The sequence below is a fragment of the Equus caballus genome, chromosome 4 (assembly GCF_041296265.1).
Source record: "Equus caballus isolate H_3958 breed thoroughbred chromosome 4, TB-T2T, whole genome shotgun sequence".
Classification (NCBI taxonomy): domain Eukaryota; kingdom Metazoa; phylum Chordata; class Mammalia; order Perissodactyla; family Equidae; genus Equus; species Equus caballus.
This window is the reverse complement of record NC_091687.1, coordinates 31,743,470-31,768,614: the sequence shown is the minus strand read 5'-3', so window position 1 is coordinate 31,768,614 and position 25,145 is coordinate 31,743,470. Positions and strand designations below refer to the sequence as shown.

The window sequence follows — 25,145 nt, the reverse complement described above, 5'->3', positions numbered from 1 at the left end:
TGCTGGCATATAGTTAAAAAAATTCCTCAGTTCATAATATTTGGGAGTAATGGAGAGGCCATGTTATTAGTTTAACCATGTTAAGTTTTCCTGTATCTTTTCCTCTCTGCTAGGAAAAGGAAGATGACAAATCAGACACTTCAAGTTCTCAGCAACCGAAAAGCCCACAAGGTCTGAGTGACACAGGATATTCTTCTGATGGAATATCAAGTTCACTTGGTGAAATTCCTAGTCTTATTCCAAGTGATGAAAAGGATTTGCTCAAAGGACTCAAAAAGGACTCTTTCTCACAAGAAAGCAGCCCTTCCAGCCCCTCAGATTTGGCTAAGTTAGAAAGTACAGTCTTATCCATTTTGGAAGCTCAGGCAAGTACTCTTGTTGAAGAAAAATCGGAAAAGAAAACAGAGCCCCTTGTGGTTTCTCCTGAGGAGCCTAAGGACCAACAGAAAACTCAAAGTTTTTCTGAAACACCAATTGCAGAAGAAGAGCTCAAAGAGAGTCAAAAAGAAAAAGACACTTTTAAAAAAGAGAGCCAACAAGACATTCCTTCCAGAAAGGACCATGAAGAAAAGTCTGAGTTTGTTGATGACATAACTACAAGAAGACAGCCTTATGATTCAGTTGAAGACAGTAGCGAAAGTGAAAACTCACCTGTTCCACAAAGAAAACGGAGAACTAGTGTTGGTTCATCAAGCAGTGATGAGTACAAACAGGAAGATAGTCAAGGATCAGGAGAAGAAGAGGACTTTATTCGAAAACAAATCATAGAAATGAGTGCTGATGAAGATGCTTCTGGTTCTGAAGATGATGAATTCATTAGGAACCAGCTCAAAGAGATTAGTAGTAGTATTGAGAGCCAGAGGAAGGAAGAAACAAAAGGGAAAGGGAAAGTAACCCCGGGAAAACACAGGCGATTGACTCGAAAAAGTAGTGCAAGTTTTGATGATGATGCAGGGAGACGCCATTCGTGGCATGATGAAGATGATGAGACATTTGATGAAAGTCCTGAACTTAAATACAGAGAAACTAAAAGTCAGGAGAGTGAAGAACTTGTAGTTGCTGGAGGAGGAGGGCTACGTCGATTCAAAACGATTGAACTCAACAGCACAATAGCAGACAAATACTCTGCAGAGTCGTCACAGAAAAAAACAGCTTTGTATTTTGATGAAGAGCCAGAATTAGAAATGGAAAGCCTAACAGACTCTCCAGAAGATAGGTCAAGGGGGGAAGGATCTTCTAGTCTTCATGCTTCCAGCTTCACTCCTGGCACATCCCCGACATCAGTGTCATCACTTGATGAGGACAGTGACAGTAGCCCAAGTCACAAAAAAGGAGAGAGCAAACAGCAACGCAAAGCTCGGCACAGATCACATGGCCCTCTTTTGCCTACTATTGAAGATTCTTCAGAGGAGGAAGAATTGAGGGAAGAAGAAGAATTATTAAAGGAACAAGAAAAGCAGCGAGAATTAGAACAGCAACAAAGAAAGACTTCTAGTAAGAAATCAAAGAAAGACAAAGAAGAACTTCGGGCTCAGAGAAGGAGGGAAAGACCAAAGACACCACCCAGTAATCTCTCGCCCATTGAAGATGCATCTCCAACAGAAGAATTACGTCAAGCTGCAGAAATGGAGGAGCTCCATCGATCTTCTTGTTCTGAATATTCACCTAGCATAGAGTCAGACCCAGAAGGCTTTGAAATAAGCCCAGAAAAAATAATAGAAGTGCAAAAAGTTTATAAATTGCCCACAGCTGTGTCTTTATACTCACCAACAGATGAGCAATCTATTATGCAGAAAGAAGGTAGCCAAAAGGCATTAAAAAGTGCTGAGGAGATGTATGAAGAAATGATGCATAAGCCCCACAAATATAAAGCTTTTCCAGCTACAAATGAACGAGATGAAATTTTTGAAAAAGAGCCTTTGTATGGTGGAATGTTAATCGAGGATTATATTTATGAATCTTTAGTAGAGGACACATATAATGGTTCGGTAGATGGCAGTCTGCTAACAAGGCAAGAAGATCAAAATGGATTTATGCAGCAGAGAGGGAGAGAGCAAAAAATAAGACTTCCAGAACAGATTTATGAAGATCCAATGCAGAAAATTACAGACCTCCAGAAAGAGTTTTATGAGTTAGAAAGCTTACATTCTGTTGTGACTCAAGAAGACATTGTTTCAAGCTCTTATATCATCCCAGAAAGCCACGAGATAGTGGATCTGGGTGGTATGGTCACTTCTACCAGTGAAGAAAAAAAATTATTGGATGCTGATGCTGCCTATGAAGAACTCATGAAGAGGCAACAGATGCAATTAATACCTGGATGCAGTCTGACCCAGCCCCCCATCAGAGATGATATGACAGAGTCCACCATAGACTTTGACAGGGTGCCTGATGCATCTTTGACATCAAGTGTTCTCTCAGGAACATCTCTTACAGATTCAACCAGCAGTGCAACACTCTCTATCCCAGATGTTAAAATAACTCAACATTTTTCAACAGGAGAAATTGAGGATGAATATGTAACCGATTATGCAAGAGAAATTCAAGAGATAATTGCCCATGAATCACTGATTCTGACTTACTCTGAGCCTTCAGAAAGTGTCCCACCCTCTGACACACCCTCTCTTACATCATCTGTTTCTTCAGTTTGTACCACAGATAGCTCCTCACCCATTACTACCCTGGATAGCATAACCACAGTTTATACCGAGCCTGTGGACATAGTAACTAAATTTGAAAATTCTGAGGAAATTTCTTCATCAACATATTTTCCAGGCAGCATTATAGACTATCCAGAAGAAATAAGTATATCTTTAGATCAGACTGCCACAACAGATGGTAGAACTAGTGCTGATCATATTGTGATTTCCTTATCTGATATGGAACCTTCTGTCCTAGAATCTGTAGGAATTAAACCCGAGGGGTTAATTGCTGAAGCTATTTCCACTGACTTATCTCTATCTGGAAAAGACCCAGTGAAGAAAGCCAAGAAGGAAACTGGGAATGGAATTATTTTGGAAGTTTTAGAAGCTTACAAGGATAAAAGGAAGGAGTCTGAGGGTGAACTAACAAAAATTAGCTTATCTGAAATTGTGTTTGATCAACCACCTTCTTCTGTAATAGCCTTTCCAATGAAGGAACCGGTTTCAACTGCATGCTTTATATCTGGAGAGGTCTTTGGTCAAGTAAAACCTGCATCTCATTTGCCTTCTGACAGTCCTTCTGTTTCCTCTCCTCCAACTAGAACTCATGCATTCTTTCGAAGTTCTTCTTTGGATACATCAGCACAACCTCCTCCTTCTCCTGCTCCTCCTCCTTCTCCACCTCCCCTTCCATCTCCCCCACCTCCCCCACCTCTTCCTCCACCGACTTCACCTAAACCAACTGTTCATCCTAAAAGAAAGTTAACAGTTACAGCTCCAGTGACTCTAACTACTACAGCAACACCTCTAGTTGATGCTGTTACTACAGTGGAGACCACAGCTTTTCTAGGGAGTAATGGGTTACCTGTAACAAAAATATGTACCACTGCACCTCCTCCTGTTCCTCCTAAGCCATCTTCAATTCCATCCGGACTTGTATTTACACATAGACCTGAGCCAAGCAAACCTCCAATTGCCCCTAAACCAGCAGTTCCTCAGCTTCCAGTAACTACACAAAAACCAACAGATACGCACCCCAAACCAACAGGACTATGTTTAACTTCAAATATGACATTAAATTTAGTGACTTCAGCAGATTATAAATTACCTTCCCCGACCTCCCCACTTTCCCCTCACTCTAACAAGTCCTCACCAAGATTTTCCAAATCCCTTATGGAAACTTACGTTGTTATCACGTTGCCATCTGAACCTGGGACTCCAACAGATTCTTCAAGTAGTCAGGCAATTACCAGTTGGCCCCTGAGATCACCTCCCAAAGATCTGATTTCCATTGAATCAGTGTTTTCTGTAATTCCTCCTGTGACAGCTGCAGAAAGGTCCACTTCTTCAGAACAGAGCCTTGACCTTTCAGGCACTTTGGAGACATTTTCCACTATCCCTGTCACCACATTATCATCATTTCAAGCAGCCCCAACTTCAGTTACACAGTTTATCACAACCGAAGTTTCCAAGGCTGAGGTTTCAGCAGCCAGAAGTCTAATGCCCAGTGTGGGTCTCAGCAGTGTCTCTGTATCAATTCCTCCAGAGCCTCTTGCTCTAGATAACCTACATTTAGAGAAGCATCAGCATAAAGAAACTGGAAAGTTGCAACTTGTTGGTGATGCCATTGATTTGCGTACAGTATCAAAAGTAGAAATTAATGTAACTGAAAAATGTATGGATCTTTCTGCTTCTGCAATGGATATGAAAAGGCAGACCACAATAAATGAAGTTTACGGGAGACAAATTAGTGCTGTGCAACCCTCTATTATAAATCTCAGTGCAACTTCGTCAGTAGTGACTCCAATATCTCTGGTCACCGAGACAGTGACTGTTGTCACGTGCACAGCTAGTGAAAGTTACACTGTGGGCACAGAAAGCCTAGTGGGTGTAGAACATGCAACAGCAGCACCACTCCAGCTTACTGCATCAAAGCATGCTGAACCCCCATGCAAGATACCAAGTGGCCAGGCCTTTCCTACAGTTAGGGAGGAAGCACCAATAAATTTATCTTTAGGTACTTCAGCACATGCAATGACATTAGCTATTACAAAACCTGTTACTGCACCTCCTGTTGGTGTCACAAGTGGATGGACTGATAGCACCACATGCCAGGGGATCACTGATGGGGAAGTAGTGGATCTCAGTACAACAAAGTCTCAGAGAACTGTTGTAACAATGGATGAGTCTACTTCAAGTGTGGTGACCAAAATAATAGAAGATGATGAAAAACCTGTTGATCTGACTGCAGGAAGAAGGGCCGTGTGCTGTGATATGGTTTATAAGTTACCTTTTGGAAGGAGCTGCACAGCACAGCAGCCTGCAACTACACTTCCTGAGGACCGTTTTGGTTATAGAGATGACCACTATCAATATGATCGATCAGGGCCTTATGGTTATAGAGGGATTGGGGGAATGAAATCTTCCATGTCTGACACTAATTTAGCAGAAGCTGGACATTTCTTTTATAAAAGTAAGAATGCTTTTGATTATTCTGGAGGAGCTGATGCAGCAGTAGATCTAACTTCAGGGAGAATTGCTACAGGTCAGTATGATGTGGCAGCAGACCTTTCCTTGAAATATCATTATGGTGTTCCTCATCTCATTTCAGGATGAAAATGCGGCCCCTTTTCCAATTTTATTATTTTTTCTCTTTCTTTGGATGTTTTGGCAACGTATTTTGGAGTACATGTGCACTTTTGTTTCTTCATTTTTTTAATTTGTTCTGCCCAAAATCGTCTGTATGTGCCTGCATGTTCAACATTGCTTTTATTATGCATCAAATTAGGTTAGCCTGTGGATTTGCATGCAGTCCTATTCATTGTGTTTGTCAAGATTGAGAGGGCTTTCAAACCCAAAAAAGCATCCTTCATTCTGGAAACTGGACTGTAACTCTACCCTGTATTTCAGGTGAGGTAATGGATTATTCAAGCAAGACTACAGGTCCATATCCAGAGACACGACAAGTCATTTCAGGAGTTGGGATTAGTACCCCACAGTATTCCACAGCAAGAATGACTCCACCTCCAGGATCCCAGTATGGTGTGGGGAATGTTTTGAGGTCATCTAATGGTGTTGTCTATTCTTCAGTAGCAACTCCAATTCCCTCCACATTTGCTATCACCACACAACCTGGCTCCATTTTCAGCACCTCTGTGAGGGATTTGTCTGGTGTGCACACAACTGACACAGTGACTTCATTATCCGCCCTGCACCAGAGCCAGCCAATGCCTAGATCATATTTCCTAACAACAGGTGCATCTGAAATGGACATTACAGTAACTGGTATTGATATCAGTGCCAGTTTGCAAACCATTACTATGGAGACTCTTGCTGCTAAGACAGTAGACTCAGTTCCCACTTTAACCACAGCATCCGAAGTGTTTTCTGAAGTGGTGGGAGATGACAGTAGTATTTTAATTGTCCCTGAAGAAGATAAACAACAACAGCAGCTGGACTTGGAGCGTGAGCTCTTGGAACTGGAAAAAATTAAGCAGCAGCGTTTTGCTGAGGAATTAGAGTGGGAACGTCAGGAAATTCAAAGGTTCCGAGAACAAGAAAAGATCATGGTTCAAAAAAAGCTGGAGGAGCTGCAGTCTATGAAACAGCACCTTCTCTATCAGCAAGAAGAAGAACGTCAAGCCCAGTTCATGATGAGGCAGGAAACATTAGCTCAGCAACAGTTACAGCTTGAGCAGATCCAACAGCTGCAGCAACAGCTTCACCAGCAGCTAGAGGAGCAAAAGATTCGCCAGATCTACCAGTATAACTATGATCCTTCTGGAACTGCTTCTCCACAAACCACTACTGAGCAAGCAATTTTGGAAGGTCAGTATGCTGCCCCAGAAGGCAGTCAGTTTTGGGCAACTGAAGATACAACCACCACAGCCTCAGCTGTTGTGGCAATTGAAATACCACAAAACCAAGGATGGTACACAGTTCAGTCTGACGGTGTTACTCAGTACATTGCCCCACCTGGCATCCTGAGTACTGTTTCAGAAATACCTCTAGCAGATGTTGTTGTAAAAGACGAAAAACAACCCAAAAAGAGAAGTTCTGGAGCTAAAGTCCGTGGACAGTACGATGAGATGGGGGAAAATATGGCAGATGATCCTCACTGCTTTAAAAAGATAATGGACAGTGGTGTACAAACTGATGATGAAGATGCAGCAGATCGGAGTTATGTGAGTAGGAGGAGGAGAACTAAAAAGAGTGTCGATACAAGTGTCCAAACTGATGATGAAGATCAGGATGAATGGGATATGCCTACTAGATCAAGGAGAAAAGCTCGTGTAGGGAAATATGGTGACAGCACTACAGAGGCTGACAAGACCAAACCCCTTTCCAAAGTCTCCAGTATAGCAGTTCAAACCGTAGCAGAGATATCTGTGCAAACTGAACCAGTTGGAACCATAAGAACACCTTCAGTACGGGCACGCATGGATGCCAAGGTAGAAATAATTAAACACATTTCAGCACCTGAAAAGACTTACAAAGGGGGAAGTTTAGGATGTCAGACAGAAGCAGATTCAGACACACAAAGTCCTCAATATCTGAGTGCCACATCTCCACCCAAAGACAAGAAACGCCCAACACCTTTAGAGATTGGTTATTCAACTCACCTTCGGGCAGATTCCACAGTACAGCTGGCTCCTTCCCCACCCAAATCTCCAAAGGTCCTTTATTCACCCATCTCACCACTTTCACCAGGCAAAGCCTTAGAATCTGCCTTTGTACCTTATGAAAAACCCCTCCCTGATGATATAAGTCCACAGAAAGTACTGCACCCAGATATGGCTAAAGTTCCCCCAGCAAGTCCTAAAACAGCCAAGATGATGCAGCGGTCCATGTCTGACCCCAAGCCTCTGAGTCCAACAGCAGATGAAAGTTCCAGGGCTCCTTTTCAGTATACCGAGGGCTACACGGTAAGAGTGATTCTTTTCAGTTAGAAGACAATAGATAAATTGATGTGAACGATGTGTTTGCAGACTTAGGAGGCAATAAGGCTCCTGCTACCTTAGAAAGCTAATACTAAATTTCCCTGAGGACTATTTCATTTGAAATTTGGGGAAAAAATAGAAAAGTATACATCACTTCAAAATACCAAAAAAAGAAACATGTTATGTGAGGCAAAATGAGAAAGAAGTTTATTATTTTATGGATTATTGAGATTAAAGTTTTATTCTAATCTTGAAATCTCCTAAGTGTCAACTGTAGACTGCGGTTTCAGTGATTTAATTGATATTTGTATTCAAGTATGATGGAATAAGCATTGAACATAAAAAGATAAGGCAAAGGATGACCATAAATTTAGACCCATAGAGACTGGACTTCTTTAGTGGGAGAGTCCTTGAAGGTCATCTAGTCAGGCTCTTCTTCCTCCAGCCAGAATGTTTTCATAAAAGGGCTTAGAACATTTGCTGTTCAAAAGAGAGCTTTTCTAGGGCAGGCAGATGACAGTGTAATACAATCTTTATTGTTCATTCATACTTACAGTTATGCACCACGTAACGACCTTTTGGTCAACGATGGACCGCATGTAAAAGGATGATCCCATAAGATTTGTACCATATAGCCTAGGTGTGTAGTAGGCTATACCATCGAGGTTTAAATAATTACCCTCTATGCACAAGGACGAAATTGTACAACGATGCATTTCTCAGAATGTATACCCATTGTTAAGTGATGCATGGCTGTATTTTTTTTCTGGCAACTTCCTTAACCGAAGCTTAGGTAAGCCTTAGTTCTGATGCTTACAGAAGCAAAGAGAATTTTGTGTTTTTTTGTTTCTTTGAATATTGAAATTTTTATGTTTCTTCGAATAATAGAGATTAATTATTTAAATAATGAAATAGCGTATAATTATGCTTCAAGGGGAAAAAGAACATATCTAGATCTATTGAACACGTTAGTGAAGATCTCTATAGCTGGGAATAAGAAATGTTATTAATCAGCTATAAAAGCAAATATATCTTGCTTAAGAAAATCTAATATATAACTCTTTAGAAGATTATTGAGAAATAGCATAGTTCAATTTAAAACAAGATTTATGTTCAAATTAAAAGTTCCCATAATGCACTGGTTTCTGAACTCTGGGTTTTCAAACCCTGAAGCTTCTAAATAGGTTTTTCGGAGATATTGCTATATTACCACTGACCCGTATGTGTTAAACATTGATTGTGAGCTGAAAAATATGCCATTATATATGACTGTAAGTCTATGTATAGGTATACAGACATATCAATAGTCATATTAATAAGTTTCAAATTTGTGTCTAAGTTTTCTAGTTTCAGAGTGGCATTTTGTTATTATGTACTTCCTCAAATAGTATATTCTACAAGTAAAACTGTCTTCATGTAGAGGACAGAGGTCATAACTATTGAGTCAGGGAACCACTGGTGCATTGAGATTTAATTCAGTTTCCATAGAATTATTTTATCTATGGCTTTGTTTCTAGAATTAAATCTCTTGTGAGAAGCGATTTTTAACTGAGTTATGTTATATAAGTATTTGTTTGAATTCACCCAAAAATTACTTGGAAAACTTTGAAAATGTGTCTTTTGACAGTATTTTAAAGTAATAATCAAGGTTTCAGTCATTAGAAAGAAAGCCTTTTCCAGTTGATAGATTGATCATTTAGTTAATATATGGCCCTGTGCCCTTAATTCAAAGGAACTCAGTTAAAGAAGAGATTTAAGTTGTCAATATTTTTTCCTCACAGGTTTTACTTCATATATGCAAGTGTGAAATAAAAGATACAATGGGTTGTATGGGTTGTATTACTGATTGTACCAGTAATATTGATTAACCACCTAATAATAAAAGAAGTTGAGTGTATTACTCAATAATACTCTGAGCCTGAAAAATCCTAAGTGTATTTAGCCTTGGACCACAATTCAATAGTTTCTTTTTCTAGTTGGTCAAACTCAGTGCATGCTTTAATATGGAATAATTGTATACAGATTCAAAGATGTTGTTTTATTTCACGCACAAGGTAGACCATTTCATATACAGGCAATGTTTTTAGCATTTTAGAAACTTAGATTCTAAGAGGTGAATTTTATAATTTATTTATTTGCAAATTTCTATACATGCTTTGAGTGTATTTTAAACTAAATTAAATTAATTTCTTAATTAATGGGGTGATATTAGTTGTACTGTAAGGATAGTCACGTGAGTTTAATTAAGAAATTTGGCTCAGTAATTTACACATTGTTAATTTTCTCAGACCAATAAAGTTGAGAAAAAATCACACCATTCAATAAGCATTGAGACAACATAGTAACACTTTAAATACAGCATGAAAGATCAGTTTTATACTATATAAGATTCTGTGGTAAGATCTCCTCTTCCTGGAAGAGGAGGAAATGTTTCAAAGAGAAGGTTCTGAAACATGAAGGTGACATTTCTACTGGACCATGAAGAGAAAAATAGAGGTCATTCTAAATAGAGGGAACAGAATGTGCAAAGGTTCATATTGCTGAACAGACATAAAGCAAAGAGGAGGAGAAAGGTTTACTGTAAATGAACTGGAAAGGTAAGTAAGGAACAGGTCAGAGGGGATCGGATTTGCCTAGTTCGAGTTTGGATTTATTTCCCTTGGCTATAGGAAGCCCAGACCAAAGCAACCATCTTTTTAGATTTACACTGTGCACTAGCCCCTGGACTCCCTCCAGTCTTGCCTGCCTTACAGTCAATTCTCTAACTGCACCTAGGGTGATCTAAAATCTACCTCAGATTATGTCACACACCCCATAGTTTAAGCTCTCCAGTAGATTCTCATCAAATTCAGAATATACTAGAAATTTCTTAACAAGGACCCATATGGTCTGGTCTCTGTCTGTCTCACAACCTCATCCATCACACCCCACATTTGCGTCCCCTTCTCGCTTGGCTGCACCTGCTGACCTTGCTGTTCTTGGGATGTGCCCACCTCATCCCCACCCAGGACCCATGCTGAGATCTCTCTCTCCCGAGATCTTTGCCTTGCTCACTCCTGTGTACAGGTTTCTGCTTAAATTTCACTTCCACAGAAGCGGTTCTCCTTACCTCGTTCTCTAAATAATTCTGTCTCTCACCATGAGTCCTCATCCCTGCACCCTCTAAATCTGTATATATTACTTATGAACATATTATATATTTATATATATATATATATATATATTGATACATATATATATATATATGTATCAAATGTCATCTTTCTTCTCCAGTAGAACATAACCTCGACAGGAGCAGGAGTTTTGCTTCATTTTCTGCTGTAGTCCCATGTCTAGAACAGCGCCTGGCACAAAGTAGGCCCTTAATATTTATTTAGCAAATGTATTAAGGGGAGGAGTATAAGCATAGAAGCAATGGGATAAAGCATCTAATAAAAGACTCTGCGTACCTTTTCATTGCCATGATTCTAGACCTGTTCCTAGCAAGTCCTGTTGATACTCTAAACTGATATCTCCTTTGCTTAAAGTGTCAATTCCGCTTTCTTTATTTTTGTATAGACATCTGAAACACTGAACACAAGTTGAATGATATTTAGCTGTTAGACTGTCCAGCCAGCTTATAGATGAAGAACAAAGCCCCGAGTAGGCTGGTGACTTTATCACGGTTCCTTAATAAACTGATAGCCTGGCCAGAATTAGAATGTTAGCCTCTGTACTGTACAGTTTTTATACTTTATTAGTCTCTTCTGGGACATATTGAACATTCTCTGGTTTTTCTTAATAATTCAGTACCTTTCTTGGTGTCTTTTTATCTTGTCATTCCGGCTGCTTACTCTAAAATTCCAGTTTAAATCCCTCTCAGATAGGTTTGTTCATTTTTTAATTTATTCTTGCCTGCATTCACTCATTATCTCATTCATTCATTCATTGCTCTTTTCCAGACACTGTGGTAAAATCTAAAGGTACAGGATGAAGCAGAGAGGCAGAGTTCACTCTTGACCTCCTACCACTGAGCTCCTTTTGTTCTTCTTGGCCACATGTTATGTTAGTTTCTTAGGGCTCTCATAATGAAGTACCATGAACCAGGTGGCTTAAACAACAGAAATTTATTGTCACAATTCTAGAGGCTAAAAGTTCAAAATTAAGGTGTCAATAGGGTTAGTATCTTCTGAGGGCTCTTCAAGCCTCTCTCCTAGCTTGTGCTCACCTCCGGTATTCTTTGGCTTGTAAATGGTGGTCTCCTTGCATCTCTTCACATTGTCTTCCCTCTCTATGTGTCAGTCTCTGTGTCCAAATTTCTCCTTTATAAGGACACCAGTTGTATTGATTAGGTCTCATACTAATGACCTTCTTTTAACCTTATTACCTCTGTAAAGACCCTATGTCTAAATAGTTTCACATTCTTAGATGCTAGAGATTAGGACTACAATATATCTTTTTTTTGAGGGGGTGGAGAGGCAGTTCAACCCATAACACCTATGAAAGCAGTTTATTGCACTTTTTGTTTGTTCACAGGCAAATGTGAACTATTTTTTGGTTTGTTTATTTATGGTCCTCTTTCCATACACATTTTTTCCCATGGTAAATATCTCATAAGCTTTTTGGAGAGCTTTAATAATTAAAAACTTCTTTTTTTCCCTGCTCCCCGGGAAAATTCCCAAGAGATAACAATTAAAACAAAGTCAAAATTTATTCCGTCCCATGGGGTTAAGCTTGCTACTTAGATGTGACTTCATAATAATGTATTTTCATCATGATTTAGAAAAAGCACACGAAGAAATATGGAAGCTGGATAGTTAAAAATGGGTGTAAAATGGTCAAATATCTATCTGTAATGATTGAATGAAGAAACAGCTATAATCTTCCCATCACTAAGTCTGGCAATTGTGGATATCGGGTAATGTTGATTCTCTTTTCTCAGGTTGATGTTTGGCAATCTCTGTATTTCCTCAGCAGAAATTTGCCAGCCATGATTAAAGAGCTTTACTTTTTGGGTTGGTAGAAATAATTTTCAATCTCCTATTAACTGTGGGCCTTTCTTATTCTGTGGAGTATATAATGCTGCCTCTCTAGAAATTTCAGATTCCTGTTCTCCATAACCATTTAAAATGTACTGCTTTGGCCTTTTTTGACTGACCAATTGAAAGCCACCCACCTTTCTTACATGCTATCCTTATGCCCTTCTTGATTTTTCTCTATGTCACATATCATCATCAAAAATCCTATATCTGTTCCTTTGTAATTTTATTTATCGTCTTCCTCACCAGAATTTATGGGTGAGAATTTTTATTACATTCATTGCTTTATCCCCAATGCCCAGAAAGATGCCTGATTCGTAGTGGGTTCTCTGTAACAGTAAGTTAATTTGACAAATTAGTGAGTGAATAGACCTCTTTATCCATCAAACTGCTCTCATTTTGGGGGGATTCACCAATTTCTCACTTCCACCTAAAACAAAAAATAAAAATAAAGCAAATACGCAAAATCTTATTCATGCTCCCCCTACACTTTTTGTGTAGTTCAGTGTTACAATTTCTCCTTCTGCTTTTGTCCTCTGTGTTTTTCTTCCATTTGCTGAATGGATGACACCACACTTTCTCTGATTTATTTCAATTGGGTATTTTTGTGGATCGATATCTAGCATCGCATCTACAAAATTTTCATAAACCAGAGCACCCAAATGTGGTCCTCATGCCCTTTCTCTTCCTTCTACACAAAGAGACTGATTTACATCATTACCCCAGGTGATCAATAACTTCAGGAAGGAAGGTTAGTGTGGCACATTCCCTGCAAAATCAGGGGAGAAAGTGACATTATCCATTGGGAGAAATAGCAGTGCAAATTCAAAGAATTCGTTTGGAGCTGGAAGGGATCTAATTCATTCCAAGATTTCTCTAACTTAAAAATAACATTTTTAAATAATTTTTCTATCAAAAAAGACATATACTTCAGAACTTAGGGCCTGTTTTGTCAATATTGCTACACAGCACTTTTTGCACTAAAATAAGCTACATTTAAAATGTTGTCACCTCTGTATGACCTTAAAAATACATAGGTTGTTAAGTGTTAAAGCTGTTTCATCCTACCCTTAGACTTACTGAACAATTTTAGAGCTTTTTTTTAGTAATAGGCAAACTCCTTATTAAAATCTTTTTATTTTAGAATTTAAACCAGGATCCTCTTGCAAACCAGATGGTATTCATGAGCTGATTTTTACAAGAATATGTTTTGCTTCACTGATTGCTGTTTTGATAGCTATTTTTAAGATTTTTGGAACCCATTAATGTCTATTTGTGAGAGTAATCTTTATAACCTAAATTGAGAAATTTTATTTCTGTCAATTTTATTTCTGTTAGAATATACAGATTTAAGAAATAATGACTGTGATGCCCAAGTATGACTTGAAGAATAATAATTATTAGGAGTTGTTTTATTTTCATTACTCTCTGTGAAAGGCAGCATAAGAAATCAGTCTATTAAAATTGACTCTGATGAAATAACCTGTTTTATAATAGTGGTATTCATGTATGTCACAAGAGATTATTTATATATTAAATTCAATTCTCTTGTGAAAAATAGAAGCCTCATTCTTGCTGTAGCTCTTACTTTCTTCATATCTTACTAATATATGTTTCTCATGATATTTCTTCTTTATAACTAAAATCTTGCACATTAAAATGCAACTCTTTTAGGGCTAGCCTCGGTGGCCTAGTGGTTAAGTTCAGCATGCTCTGCTTCCGTGGCTTGGGTTTCGTTCCCAGCACAGACCTACACCACTTGTCTGTCAGTGACCATTTGCTGTGGCAGTGGCCCACATACAAAAAAGAAGAAGATTAGCAATAGATGTTAACTCAGGGCGAATCTTTCTCAGCAATAAGAGGAAGATTGGCAACAGATGTTAGCTCAGAGTGAATCTTCCTCAGCAAAAAAATAAATAAAATAAAATGCAACTGTTTTAAAATGGAAACAGGAAATACTACATTAAAGTGTTTTCAGTAGAATAATGACATGGTAATTATTAGGATATAATAAAAGTCAAAACAAATGTATACATATATACAAATGTCAATGAGTGAAAACCAGAAAGTTTTTAAGTTGATCTCATCAATTTAGTGTTCAGTAGTTATCACTGCTATTTCATTATAATCAATATCTAAGGATTAACTTCAAAACAAAGCTTTTCAGACTGAAAAGGAAAAGTCAGATCATTTCTGTTATCCTTCCAAGACATCTACATTTCAAAATATGCAAATAAGCATAATTATAAGAAGCAGATTTATGTTCCTAATATTCAGTGCAGGACCTCTGATGAAAATGTAACACTAAATATTTGGACATGCCCGTTTAACACAGGAGCGTTATGAATTAATAGAGCATTGATTATTACTGACACAGTTATAAAAACTTAGAGCATTATTTAGCATGCATTAGCTCCTTAAGTATTTTATCATAGGATTAGTTTCTTAACAATTCACTATAGTTTCTATTTTGAACAGTTGTGCTGTTTGTAACTGACTCTACAATAAATCTACATATATATTCTCCCAAATGCATCCCCTCCCAACACACAGGCACTTTTGTGTATTTATTTATATTTCTAAAAATTAGTAATTATTTAGGATTCTCTAATCTGCATTAGCTATTTCTGAAAAAAAAATTAGCACACAACTAAAATGATTATAATATAAAGATTTGGAAAAGTTGGAGGTATACTTTGAGACATAAAGTATATAGTAGCATCACAATGTATTCAGATAGTGGCTTCATATTTTCTTATTGTTATATTCAGCATCAAAATATGCTTTTTAATAGGCATATATGCATATACCTACATACAATATACATATATATTATACTTAATACCTTTATAGCCTCATAAACTAATAAAATATTTTCATATGAAATTGCTTGGTTGAGATCCAAACCACGTATTTTCTGTAGGCTTGGTGTTTATTTTATTCCATATTCCAAAGATGAGGAACCTGAAGTCCAGGTTAATAGGTTCTTTGCACCTCCATACACTGCCAACATTAATTCCATTTGCATCAAATGAGGCCCTATTAAAGAAAACAGCATTTTCTTTTTGGTGCTCCTCTGTATCTTGAATTATGTGTGGAGTTTGAATTAGGAGAGTGCTAGAAACAAGTGTGGTGAGGTAAACTGAATCTTAAATGAACTGGCTAAATAAACCGAGGTAGTTTAGCTGGAAGCTATAAACCACAAAGAAAATTTTTATCTATTTTCTTTTAACCTCAAGGACAAGTTGAGAGGGATTCAAATTAAAGCAGTTGAAAAAATTAACCTTAACCGTTGAAAACAATACAGCAGTCCCCCACTTACCCACGGTTTCACTTTCTGCAGTTTCAGTTACCCATTGTCAACCGTGCTCCAAAAGTATGAAGTGGAAAATTCTGGAAATAAGCAATTCATGTTTTATTTTATTATTTTTTATTGAAATATAGTTCACATATATTATGGTTAGTTTCAGGTGTACAACATAGTAATTCAACATTTATATACTTTATGAAATAATTACCACAATGTCTAGTAACCCTCTGTCACCATACAAAGTTATTACAATATTATTGACTGTATTCTCTGTGTTGTGCATTACATCCCTGTGACTTATTTATTTTGTAGCTGGAAGTTCGTACCTCCTAATCTTACCCTTCACCTATTTCGTCCAACCCTCCATCCTTCTCCCTCTGGCAACCACCAGTTTGTTTTCTGAATCTATAAGTCTGTTTCTCTTTTGTCTTTTTTGTTCGTTTTGTTTTTTAGATTCCATATATAAGTGAAATCATATGACATTTGTCCTTCTCTGTCTTATTTCACTTAGCATAATACCCTCTAGGTCTACCCATGTTGTTGCAAAGGGCAGGATTTCATTCTTTTTTTATGACTGAGTAATATTCCAGTGTGTGTTTGTGTGTGTGTGTGTGTGTACACACACACAATATGTTCTTCATCCATAGGTTGCTTCCATATCTTGGCTATTGTAAATATTGCTTCAATGAACATAGGAGTCCATATTCTTTGCACCTCCATACCCAGCTACTTTTTGAATTACTGTCTTTGTTTTCTTTGGGTAAATACCCGGAGGTGGAATTGCTGGATCAAATGGTAGTTCTATTTTTAAATTTTTGAGGAGCCTCCATACTGTTTTCCATAGTTGCTGCACCAATTTACATTCCCACCAACAGTGCACCACAGTTCCCTTTTCTCCACATGCTCACCAATACTTAGTATTTGTTGTCTTTTTGATGACAGTCATTCTGACAGGTATGAGACATTATCTTGTTGTGATTTTGATTTGCCTTCCCTGATGATTAGTGATGTAGAGCATCTTTTCATCTGTCTGTTGACTTCTGTAAGTCTTCTTTGGAAAAATATCTATTCTGGTCCTCTGCCCCTTTTTTAATCCGTTGTTTTTTTGATACTGAGTTGTATGAATTCTTTATATAGTTTGGATATTAAGGCTTATCAGATATATCATTGGAAAATATCTTCTCTCATTCAGTAGGTTGCCTTTTGTTGATGATTTTCTTCTCTCTACCAAAGCTTTTGGTTTGATGTAAATTGTGGGCTGTTGGTGTAACATGATAAAATCTTGTTCCCTCCTGCTCCATCCCACCTGAGACGCTATATCATTCACTTCACTTTGTCTTCTCACGTAGGCACTGTATCATCTCCCATATCTGAGAAGAAAAGAAGAGTGATTTCAGTAGGGTAAGGTATTTTGAGAGAGAGAGAAAGACCACATTCACATAATTTTTATTACAGTATATTGTTATAATTGTTCTATTTTATTATTAGTTATTGTTGTTAATCTCTTACTGTGCCTAATTATAAATTAAACTTTATCATAGATATTTATGTATAGGAAAAAACATAGTATATATAGGGTTTGGTACTATCCAAGGTTTCAGGCACCCACTGGGAGTCTTGGAACATATCTCCCATGGATAAAGGGGGACTCTTGTATAAGAAATTATTAAGATAGATTATAGAACTGCCAAATCAGTATTTTTTTGATTGAAAAAAATTTTATGACGTGGCAAATAAAAGCTTAGCTTTGGGGGCTGGCCCCGTGGTGCAGCGGTTAAGTTCGCACGTTCCACTTCAGTGGCCCGGGGTTCGCCGGTTTGGATCCCGGGTGCAGATCTGTGCACCACTTGTCAAGCCATGCTGTGGCAGGCATCCACATATAAAAAGTGGGTGAAGATGGGCACAGACGTTAGCTCAGGGCCAGTCTTCCTCAGCAAAACGAGGGGGATTGGCAGCAGATTTTAACTCAGGGCTAATCTTCCTCAAAAAAAAAAGCTTAGTTTTGTGAAGACCAATAAATAACCCTTTTGAGGGAATAAAAATTCAGTAAAAATAGAAGATTTGAAGCTAAAAGTGGTTACACTTGTCCCTCCCTCTTCTTCTTCCTCCTCAAGTGAATGATTAAATATGTCTGAAAATGAAATAAATATGAAAAAATATATACAAAAATTGAACTTTCTGATAAACCATTTTAACTACATGAATGGATTACTCTTAATAGGTTAAATTTTAATTTCTGATCTATTAGGCAGTATATTTTAGCATGACAGGGACAAGGCAAGTTTCCATTGTTTTTTCTGACAACACTCAGCCCTAATCATAGAGCTCGGTCTCCAGACATACAGGCTACTTGTATGGCTTAGTCATTTACTTCTTTGAACGTCAAGATGAAATCACTGCTTAAAGTACTAATTAATGATAATTGTAGAGACCTTTATAATACTTTGTAAGTCTCAAGATCACAACATTAATTTTCCTTTTGACATGAATAAATGTAAATGAATTTCTTCAGTGTGTCATAGGTATTAAAATGATAGCAATGTTTCTAACAAAACAATAACGTGTTATATTTAGAAAAAGCTTCTTTGCTGGTGGGTTCAACCAGTTCTTTCCTTTATGGCAGGAGCTGATGCCCATAAATGCTCACTCAAATGCACAACAATCAATAGGCTCAGGTTTCATTAATTCTGCATTGGGAAAATCATCTAATCACCCATCCAAGTATACCTCTGTTCTCATGTAATTGGATGTGTAGAATTGAGAATTGAAAAGAAAAGTTAACCTCTTAAAATGATGTTTACTAAAAATATTGTAATATTTATATTAGCCCATGAGCTTTATCTTCCAGAAGACTGAATAAAATACTTCTTGCTTAATTTAATTGCCATCCTTTATCCATTGTTAATAGTGTTGTCTTCTAAAAGAACCAAATGGTTGAGCAGTTTATATGGAATAGGGCCATGGTCACGTACTTTCCAAGGAAATTTTCTTATTTATTTAGTTGGGGGGAACTATTTCCATGTTTTGGGTTTATGAAGAAGAAATATTTCATTCACTGCAAACATATGTAGATAAAAGCAATTCTGAACTGTTTTAATGTCATTTTCCAAGGTTGTGTTCTAGGCCAGGGGATAATAAATCAATGAGAGAGAAACAAAAACAGAGATTACTGTGATCTTGTGGTTAGACATTTCAAGAGTCTGAATATAAAATACCCTTATTATCTCATGATAATTTAGTAAAGACTTTATGCCACTATTAAAATGGCCATTATATTTCCCCTGGCTTTTGGTAGGTAGTTATTGAATCATTCTTTAAATTGCTAATGATCTGATACTCTAGAAAATACACCATATAGTAATCAATCATAATTCTAATACTCCATGTGAAGAAATGTAGCACAATTAGAGATCTACTTTTTACAGCATTTGAAATAAAGTTAGTCCTGTTCTGCTGAGCGATTACCAATGAGCAAGTACTTTATAGAAGCATTGAAATCACTACAATCTCTCTTGATGGATCAATAGTTTGTTCTCAAAATGAAAGGATTCACAGGCAGGCAGTACTACAATGTTCAGCATACTGGAATATAAAGAAATGACTGCTGAAAAGAAAAAGGAGAGGATATATTTTACTTTTTTGATTTACATTTATGTTTTAGGATAAGTTTTCATGTTAATTCTTGGAAATTGTTCTTAACTTTATTATTCTACTTCAGATTGCCTGAATAAATCATTTAACACATTTTCTGATAGAAGAATGTAGTCATTATCTCATGGTAGCATATTAGAACTATAAATGATTTTTTGCCCTTGAAGAAGGAAGCAGCGTTAGATAGTGGTTCACAGCATTCAGTAGCCTAGTCCAGCAGCACCATGTAAAGGTTATATGAGAAAACAGGAAGTGTCTGTGTTTATCTTCCAGGATTCTGATCTGTTATTTTAATTCTGATGCTATCATGTTTTCATAGCCTTTAGGTTATGGCAATGCTTTTAAATTAATTCTTTGTTTCTCTTTCTGCGAACTGGTCATCAAACCTTCTTTCTGCCTAGTTATCAGCATATAGCAAAACATGTTTTTCTGCCTCAATAAATTTTTGAAGTTCTAACTACAAAACGAATGATTTTAAACTTAGTAATAATAACGATATTGGGAAATTAAAAGGAAGAGAAAAAGTAGGTCATCAGTAGTTTTAAGCATTTTCTTTTCTCCTAGAGAAATAATCAAGAAGACGTCATGTTGAATGAAGGAACAAACTAGTTCCTTCATAGTAGTTAAGAAAAATATCTGTATTCTTAGATAGCAATGTTTCTTTTTAATGAAAATGTAAAATTTATAACTATAATGTGCCTCACTTCTGAGCCCATTATCATTAGCCTCACTTTAATTTTTATACTCTTGTAGTTAGTGGATGTTTCACTTTACAAGACCGAAGTATCAAAATGTCTTACTTCTTTAATCCTTTAAAGCAAGTTAATCATTTATATTTTGCTCACTGGTTGTTTAGTCATGGTCTAAGCCTCCATAGACCTTTGAAGAGAACAGTTCTCCTGTTTATATGCCAAGCTTGGCAAACAGTGCCATATCTGATTTCCAAGGCCATGACTCTTAAAAGTCCTATCATTGGCATTGCCATCAAACTAGACTTAATTATGTATGTACAGGAGTAGGGGTTGACTTTCCCTGGGATCTGTAAGTCAAACATTCCCTTAGCAAAGCTCTCAGATTTTGAATCTGACATGGAGTTACCTTCATGTGGTTAAGAAAGGAGAACATCTCTCATTATTCCAGTCTCTTATAGCAAGAAGAATAAAATATAGTTGAGTTTTTCAGTGAATTATCTGGCCACACAATGATATATCTTTCAGTGTGTATAATACTGTATTAGCAAAACGCAAAAGTAATGTTTGAATGGCGTTGGTTAATTGCACATAATTGAGTCTGTTCATCCCCAAATAATAGTGTGGCTGGTGGCTAAATTTGTAAAAATTATGAACAGAAAAAACTATAGATTTTTATTCACATTTCCCCTAGTATTGAGCATTTCAAATTAGACAAAGTTTCCCAAAGCATATCAAAGCATAATTACTCATATGAGAAGTATTTTCGCTGTATGGTATTTTAGCTAACTCTATCCAAAACCTTTTGAGTAGTTCAGGGAGTTGATAACATTTAGAAAGGTGAGGATTTTGATTTGCTACTATAGAAATAATAATGCAGACTTGTAAAAAAAAATTATGACTGGTAAAGTTTATTATAAAGTGAGGCATAGAGTTTTTTTACAAATGCAAAAAATTGTAGTTTAGATTTTAATAAACCACCACCATGAAATGTGACATTAAAACGTAATTTTAATGAAAACATAAACATTTCAGAAGTAAAAATGTTTAAAAATGTAAATAGGCTTTGTTCATGTCTCAGAATTTGGGGAATAATGACGCATTTTTAAGGACTACTTGTTAAAATTGAGATGAAATTCACATAACATAAAACTAACCATTTAAAAGTGAACAATTTAGTGGTGTTCTGCATCCACAATATTGTGCAACTACCACCTCTGTCTAGTTCCAAAACATTTTCATCACACCAAACTAAAATACCATACCTATTCAGCAGTTATTCTCCATTTCTTTCTTCCCTTAGCCTCTGGCAACCACCAGTCGCTTTTCTGTCTGTATGGTTTTACCTATTTTGTATATGACCTATAAATGGAATTATACAGTATGTGACCTTTCGTGTCTGGCTTCTTTCACTTCAAATAATGTTTTCTAGGTTTATCTTCTTTGTAATATGTATCAGTACTTTATTCCTCTATATGTCAGAATTCTATTGGATTATGTATGCCACAATTTGTTTGTCCATTCATCTATTCATGAACATTTGGGTTGTTTCCACATTTTGGCTATTGAAAACAGTGTTCCAATGACCATTAATGCACAAGTGTTTGTCTGAGTACCTGTTTTCCATTCTTTTGGGTATATACCTAGGAGTAGAATTTCTGGGTCATATGACAATTCCATATTTAACTTTGTAAGGAACTGTCAAACTCTTTTTCCACAGCAGCTGAACCATTTTACATTCCCACCACCATGTACGAAGGTTCCAGTTTCTCCATATGCTTCTCGATACTTGTTATTTTCCATTCATTATTATTATCATCATTATAGCCATCCTAGGGGATATGAATTAGTATCTTCATGTGATTTTAATGTGCATTTCCCTAATGACTAACGATATTGAGCATCTTTTCTTGTGCCTCTTGGCCATTTGTATTTCTTATTTGAAGAAATGAGTATTTAAGTTCTTTTGCTCAGTTTTTAATAGGGCTGTTTTCCTTTTTGTTGTTGAGTTGTAAGAGTTCTTCCTATATTCGGGATACTGGAGTATTATCAGATATATGGTTTGCAAGTATTTTCTACCATTATATTGGTATCTCTTCATTTTCTTAGTGATGGCCTTTGATCCACAAAAGTTAAATTGTTAATGAAGTTTAATTTATCTATTTTTTCTTTCATTCTTCATACTTTTGGTGTCCTATCTAACAATCCATTACGAAATCCAAGTTTATGAAGATGTTTCACTATGTTTTCTTCTAAGAGTTTTATGGTTTTAGCACTTTTTTTAGGTAGTTGATCCATTTTGAGTTAATTTTTGTATAGCTTGTGAGATAGGTGTTCATTCTTTTGCATATGGATATGCAGCATCATTTATTGAAGAGAGTATTCATTCCCTCTTGAATGGTCTTGGTATCCTTGTCAAAAATTAATTAGCCATAAATGTAAGGGTTTATTCTTGCAGTCTCAATCCTGCTCTATTGATCCATGTCTGTCTTTATGCCAGTAGCACACTGTTTTGATTAATGTAGCTTTGAAGTTGTTGTGAAATAGGGAAGTGTGGGTCCTCCAACTTTGTTTTTCTTTTTCGTTTTGGCTTTGGGGCTCTTTGAAATTACATATAAATTTGATGATCAGCTTTTCTATTTCTGCAAAAAAAGGCCATTGGAATTTTGATAGGATGCATTGAATCTGTAGATCGCTTTGGGTAGTATTGTCGTCTTAACCTTATATTAAGTCTTCCAATCCATGAACATAGGATATCTTTCCATTTATTTAGCTTTTTTTTTCATTTGTTCTTTTCTCAGCAAAGTTTTGTAGTTTTCCCCTATACAAGCAATCTTTTACCTCCTTGAAATTATTCATAGGTATTTTGTTCTTTGAACACTGGTACAAATGGAATTGTTTCAGATTGGCCATATCTGGTGGATAGAACACAACCGACATTTTTTGTGTTGCTCTTGTACCCTGCAACTTTGCTGAATTTGTTTATTAGCTCTATTAATTTCTTTGTGCATTCTTTGGTATTTTCTATATATATAGGGTCATATCATCTGTGAATGGAAATTGTTTTACTTCTTCCTTTCCAATTTGAATATCTTTTATTTATTTGTCTTGCCTAACTTCTCTAGCAAGAACTTTAAGTACAATGTAGAATAGCAGTGGTAAAAGTAGTCTCCCTTATCTTGTTCCTGATCTCAGGAGGAAAACTTTCAGTCTTTCACCTTGAAGTCTTTTGCTTTTAAGCATGATGTTAGCTGTGGTTTTATAAATACACCCTTTATCATGTTGATAAAGTTCCTTCTATTCCTAATTTTCTGAGTGTTTTTACTATGAAAGGGTGTTGGATTTTGTCAAATGCTTTTTCTGCATCACTTGAGATGATCATAATGTTTTTCACCACTTTACTCTATTGTTTTGCTGTATTACATTGATTTTAGTATGTTAAATCACATTACATTCCTGGGATAAGTCTCACTAGGTCATCCTTTTAATATGCTATTGGATTTGGTTTACTAGTATTTTGTTAAGGAATTTTGCATCTGTCTTCATAAGTGATATTGGTCTATAGTTTTCTTTTTTGTGGTATCTTTGTCTCACTTTGTTATCAAGATATTTGCCTCATAAAATAAATTAGGAGGTGTTCACTCCTCCTTTATTTTTGGTATTATTTTAAGAAGAATGGTGTTCATTCTTCAAGTGTTTGGTAGAATTTACCAGGGAAGCCATCTGATTCTGAGCTTTATTGGGGGGAGGGGGTGTTGACACTGATTCAGTCTCTTTGCTTATTATAGGTCTGTTCAGATTTTTTTATGTCTTCTTGATTCAGCTTACTTGCATGTTTCTAGAAATTTGTCCATTTTTATTTCATCTAGGTTAATTTGTTGGCATGCAATTGTTCATAGTATTATCTTATAATTCTTTTTTTCTGTAAGTTTGCTAGTAAATCCCCACTCTCATTTCTGATTTTGTTTATTTGTGTCTTGTACTTGAAACAACTAAACTCATTATATCTTATAACAAACCAATATGGTATGGATATTTAATCTTCAGTTTACAGAGTCAAAAACTGAGAATAAGGGCCAGCCCAGTGGCTTAGAAGTTATGTTTGCATGCTCTGCTTCCGTGGCCCAGGCTTCGTTGGTCCAGATTCCCGGCGCAGACCTATGCACTGCTTATCAAGCCATGCTGTGGCAGGCATCCCACATATAAAACAGAAGAAGATGGGCACAAATATTAGCTCAGGGCCAATCTTCCCCCCAAAAATAAAATAAAATAATTAAAAACTGATAATAAGATTAAGTTGTTTAAGGTCATACTGAACAAGTAAGTTCAAAGTCATGTTTAAACTTGAGTTTCTGAGTCCAAATCCTAAACTCTTTTCAGTATAGTAGGACTCTTCCTGGTCATCCTATAAATGGACTTACCTACTTTTTTCTCAATGAATCATATTAGATTAGATGGTGAATGCCAAAGATCTCTATTATTCTAGGAAAAGCATTTAGTTCATGAATTTCTCAACTCCTGATACCGACAAATCACAATTTCCATTGAGTTTTCATATGCATATTTGGTAATATATGCATGCCAAAATTTTTACAGACTTTCTAACCAAAAGGAATTTTGAGTGCTGCAATTAAAGAATTATTGCTGTAGTTTTCAAGACATGCGTATTATAATAACAATCAACTAATCATTTATAATAATATCTACCATTTATTGTGTACTTGCCATGGACTAGTAGTATTTTATATGTCTTATTATATAAAAAAATATTTTACACATTGAAAATAATTGCTATATATATGTTACATATATATAATCCCCCAAGAGGAAAACCAGGTAGACAAAGGTAGATACAAATCTAGAAATCTTGAATTTGAAGGCAACGTACCATATAA

At 36.4% G+C, this 25,145-nt stretch overlaps 1 protein-coding gene across 15 annotated transcripts in view; it reads left to right on the top strand.

Annotated features, from left to right (window-relative positions):
* PCLO (piccolo presynaptic cytomatrix protein) overlaps window positions 1–25,145 on the top strand; it is a 386,717-nt gene that overhangs the window by 181,185 nt on the left and 180,387 nt on the right. For 14 of the 15 annotated variants that reach the window (XR_011437785.1, XR_011437786.1, XR_011437781.1 and 11 more), the window contains exons 5-6: window positions 114–5,187; window positions 5,553–7,567. Coding sequence is in view for 7 of the 15 variants with exons in the window: in XM_070264475.1 (XP_070120576.1) it covers window positions 114–5,187; window positions 5,553–7,567 (7,089 nt within the window). In the remaining 8 variants the exon portion in view is untranslated. The remainder of the gene's footprint in view (window positions 1–113; window positions 5,188–5,552; window positions 7,568–25,145) is intronic. The other variant, XM_070264476.1, reaches the window with a different exon arrangement.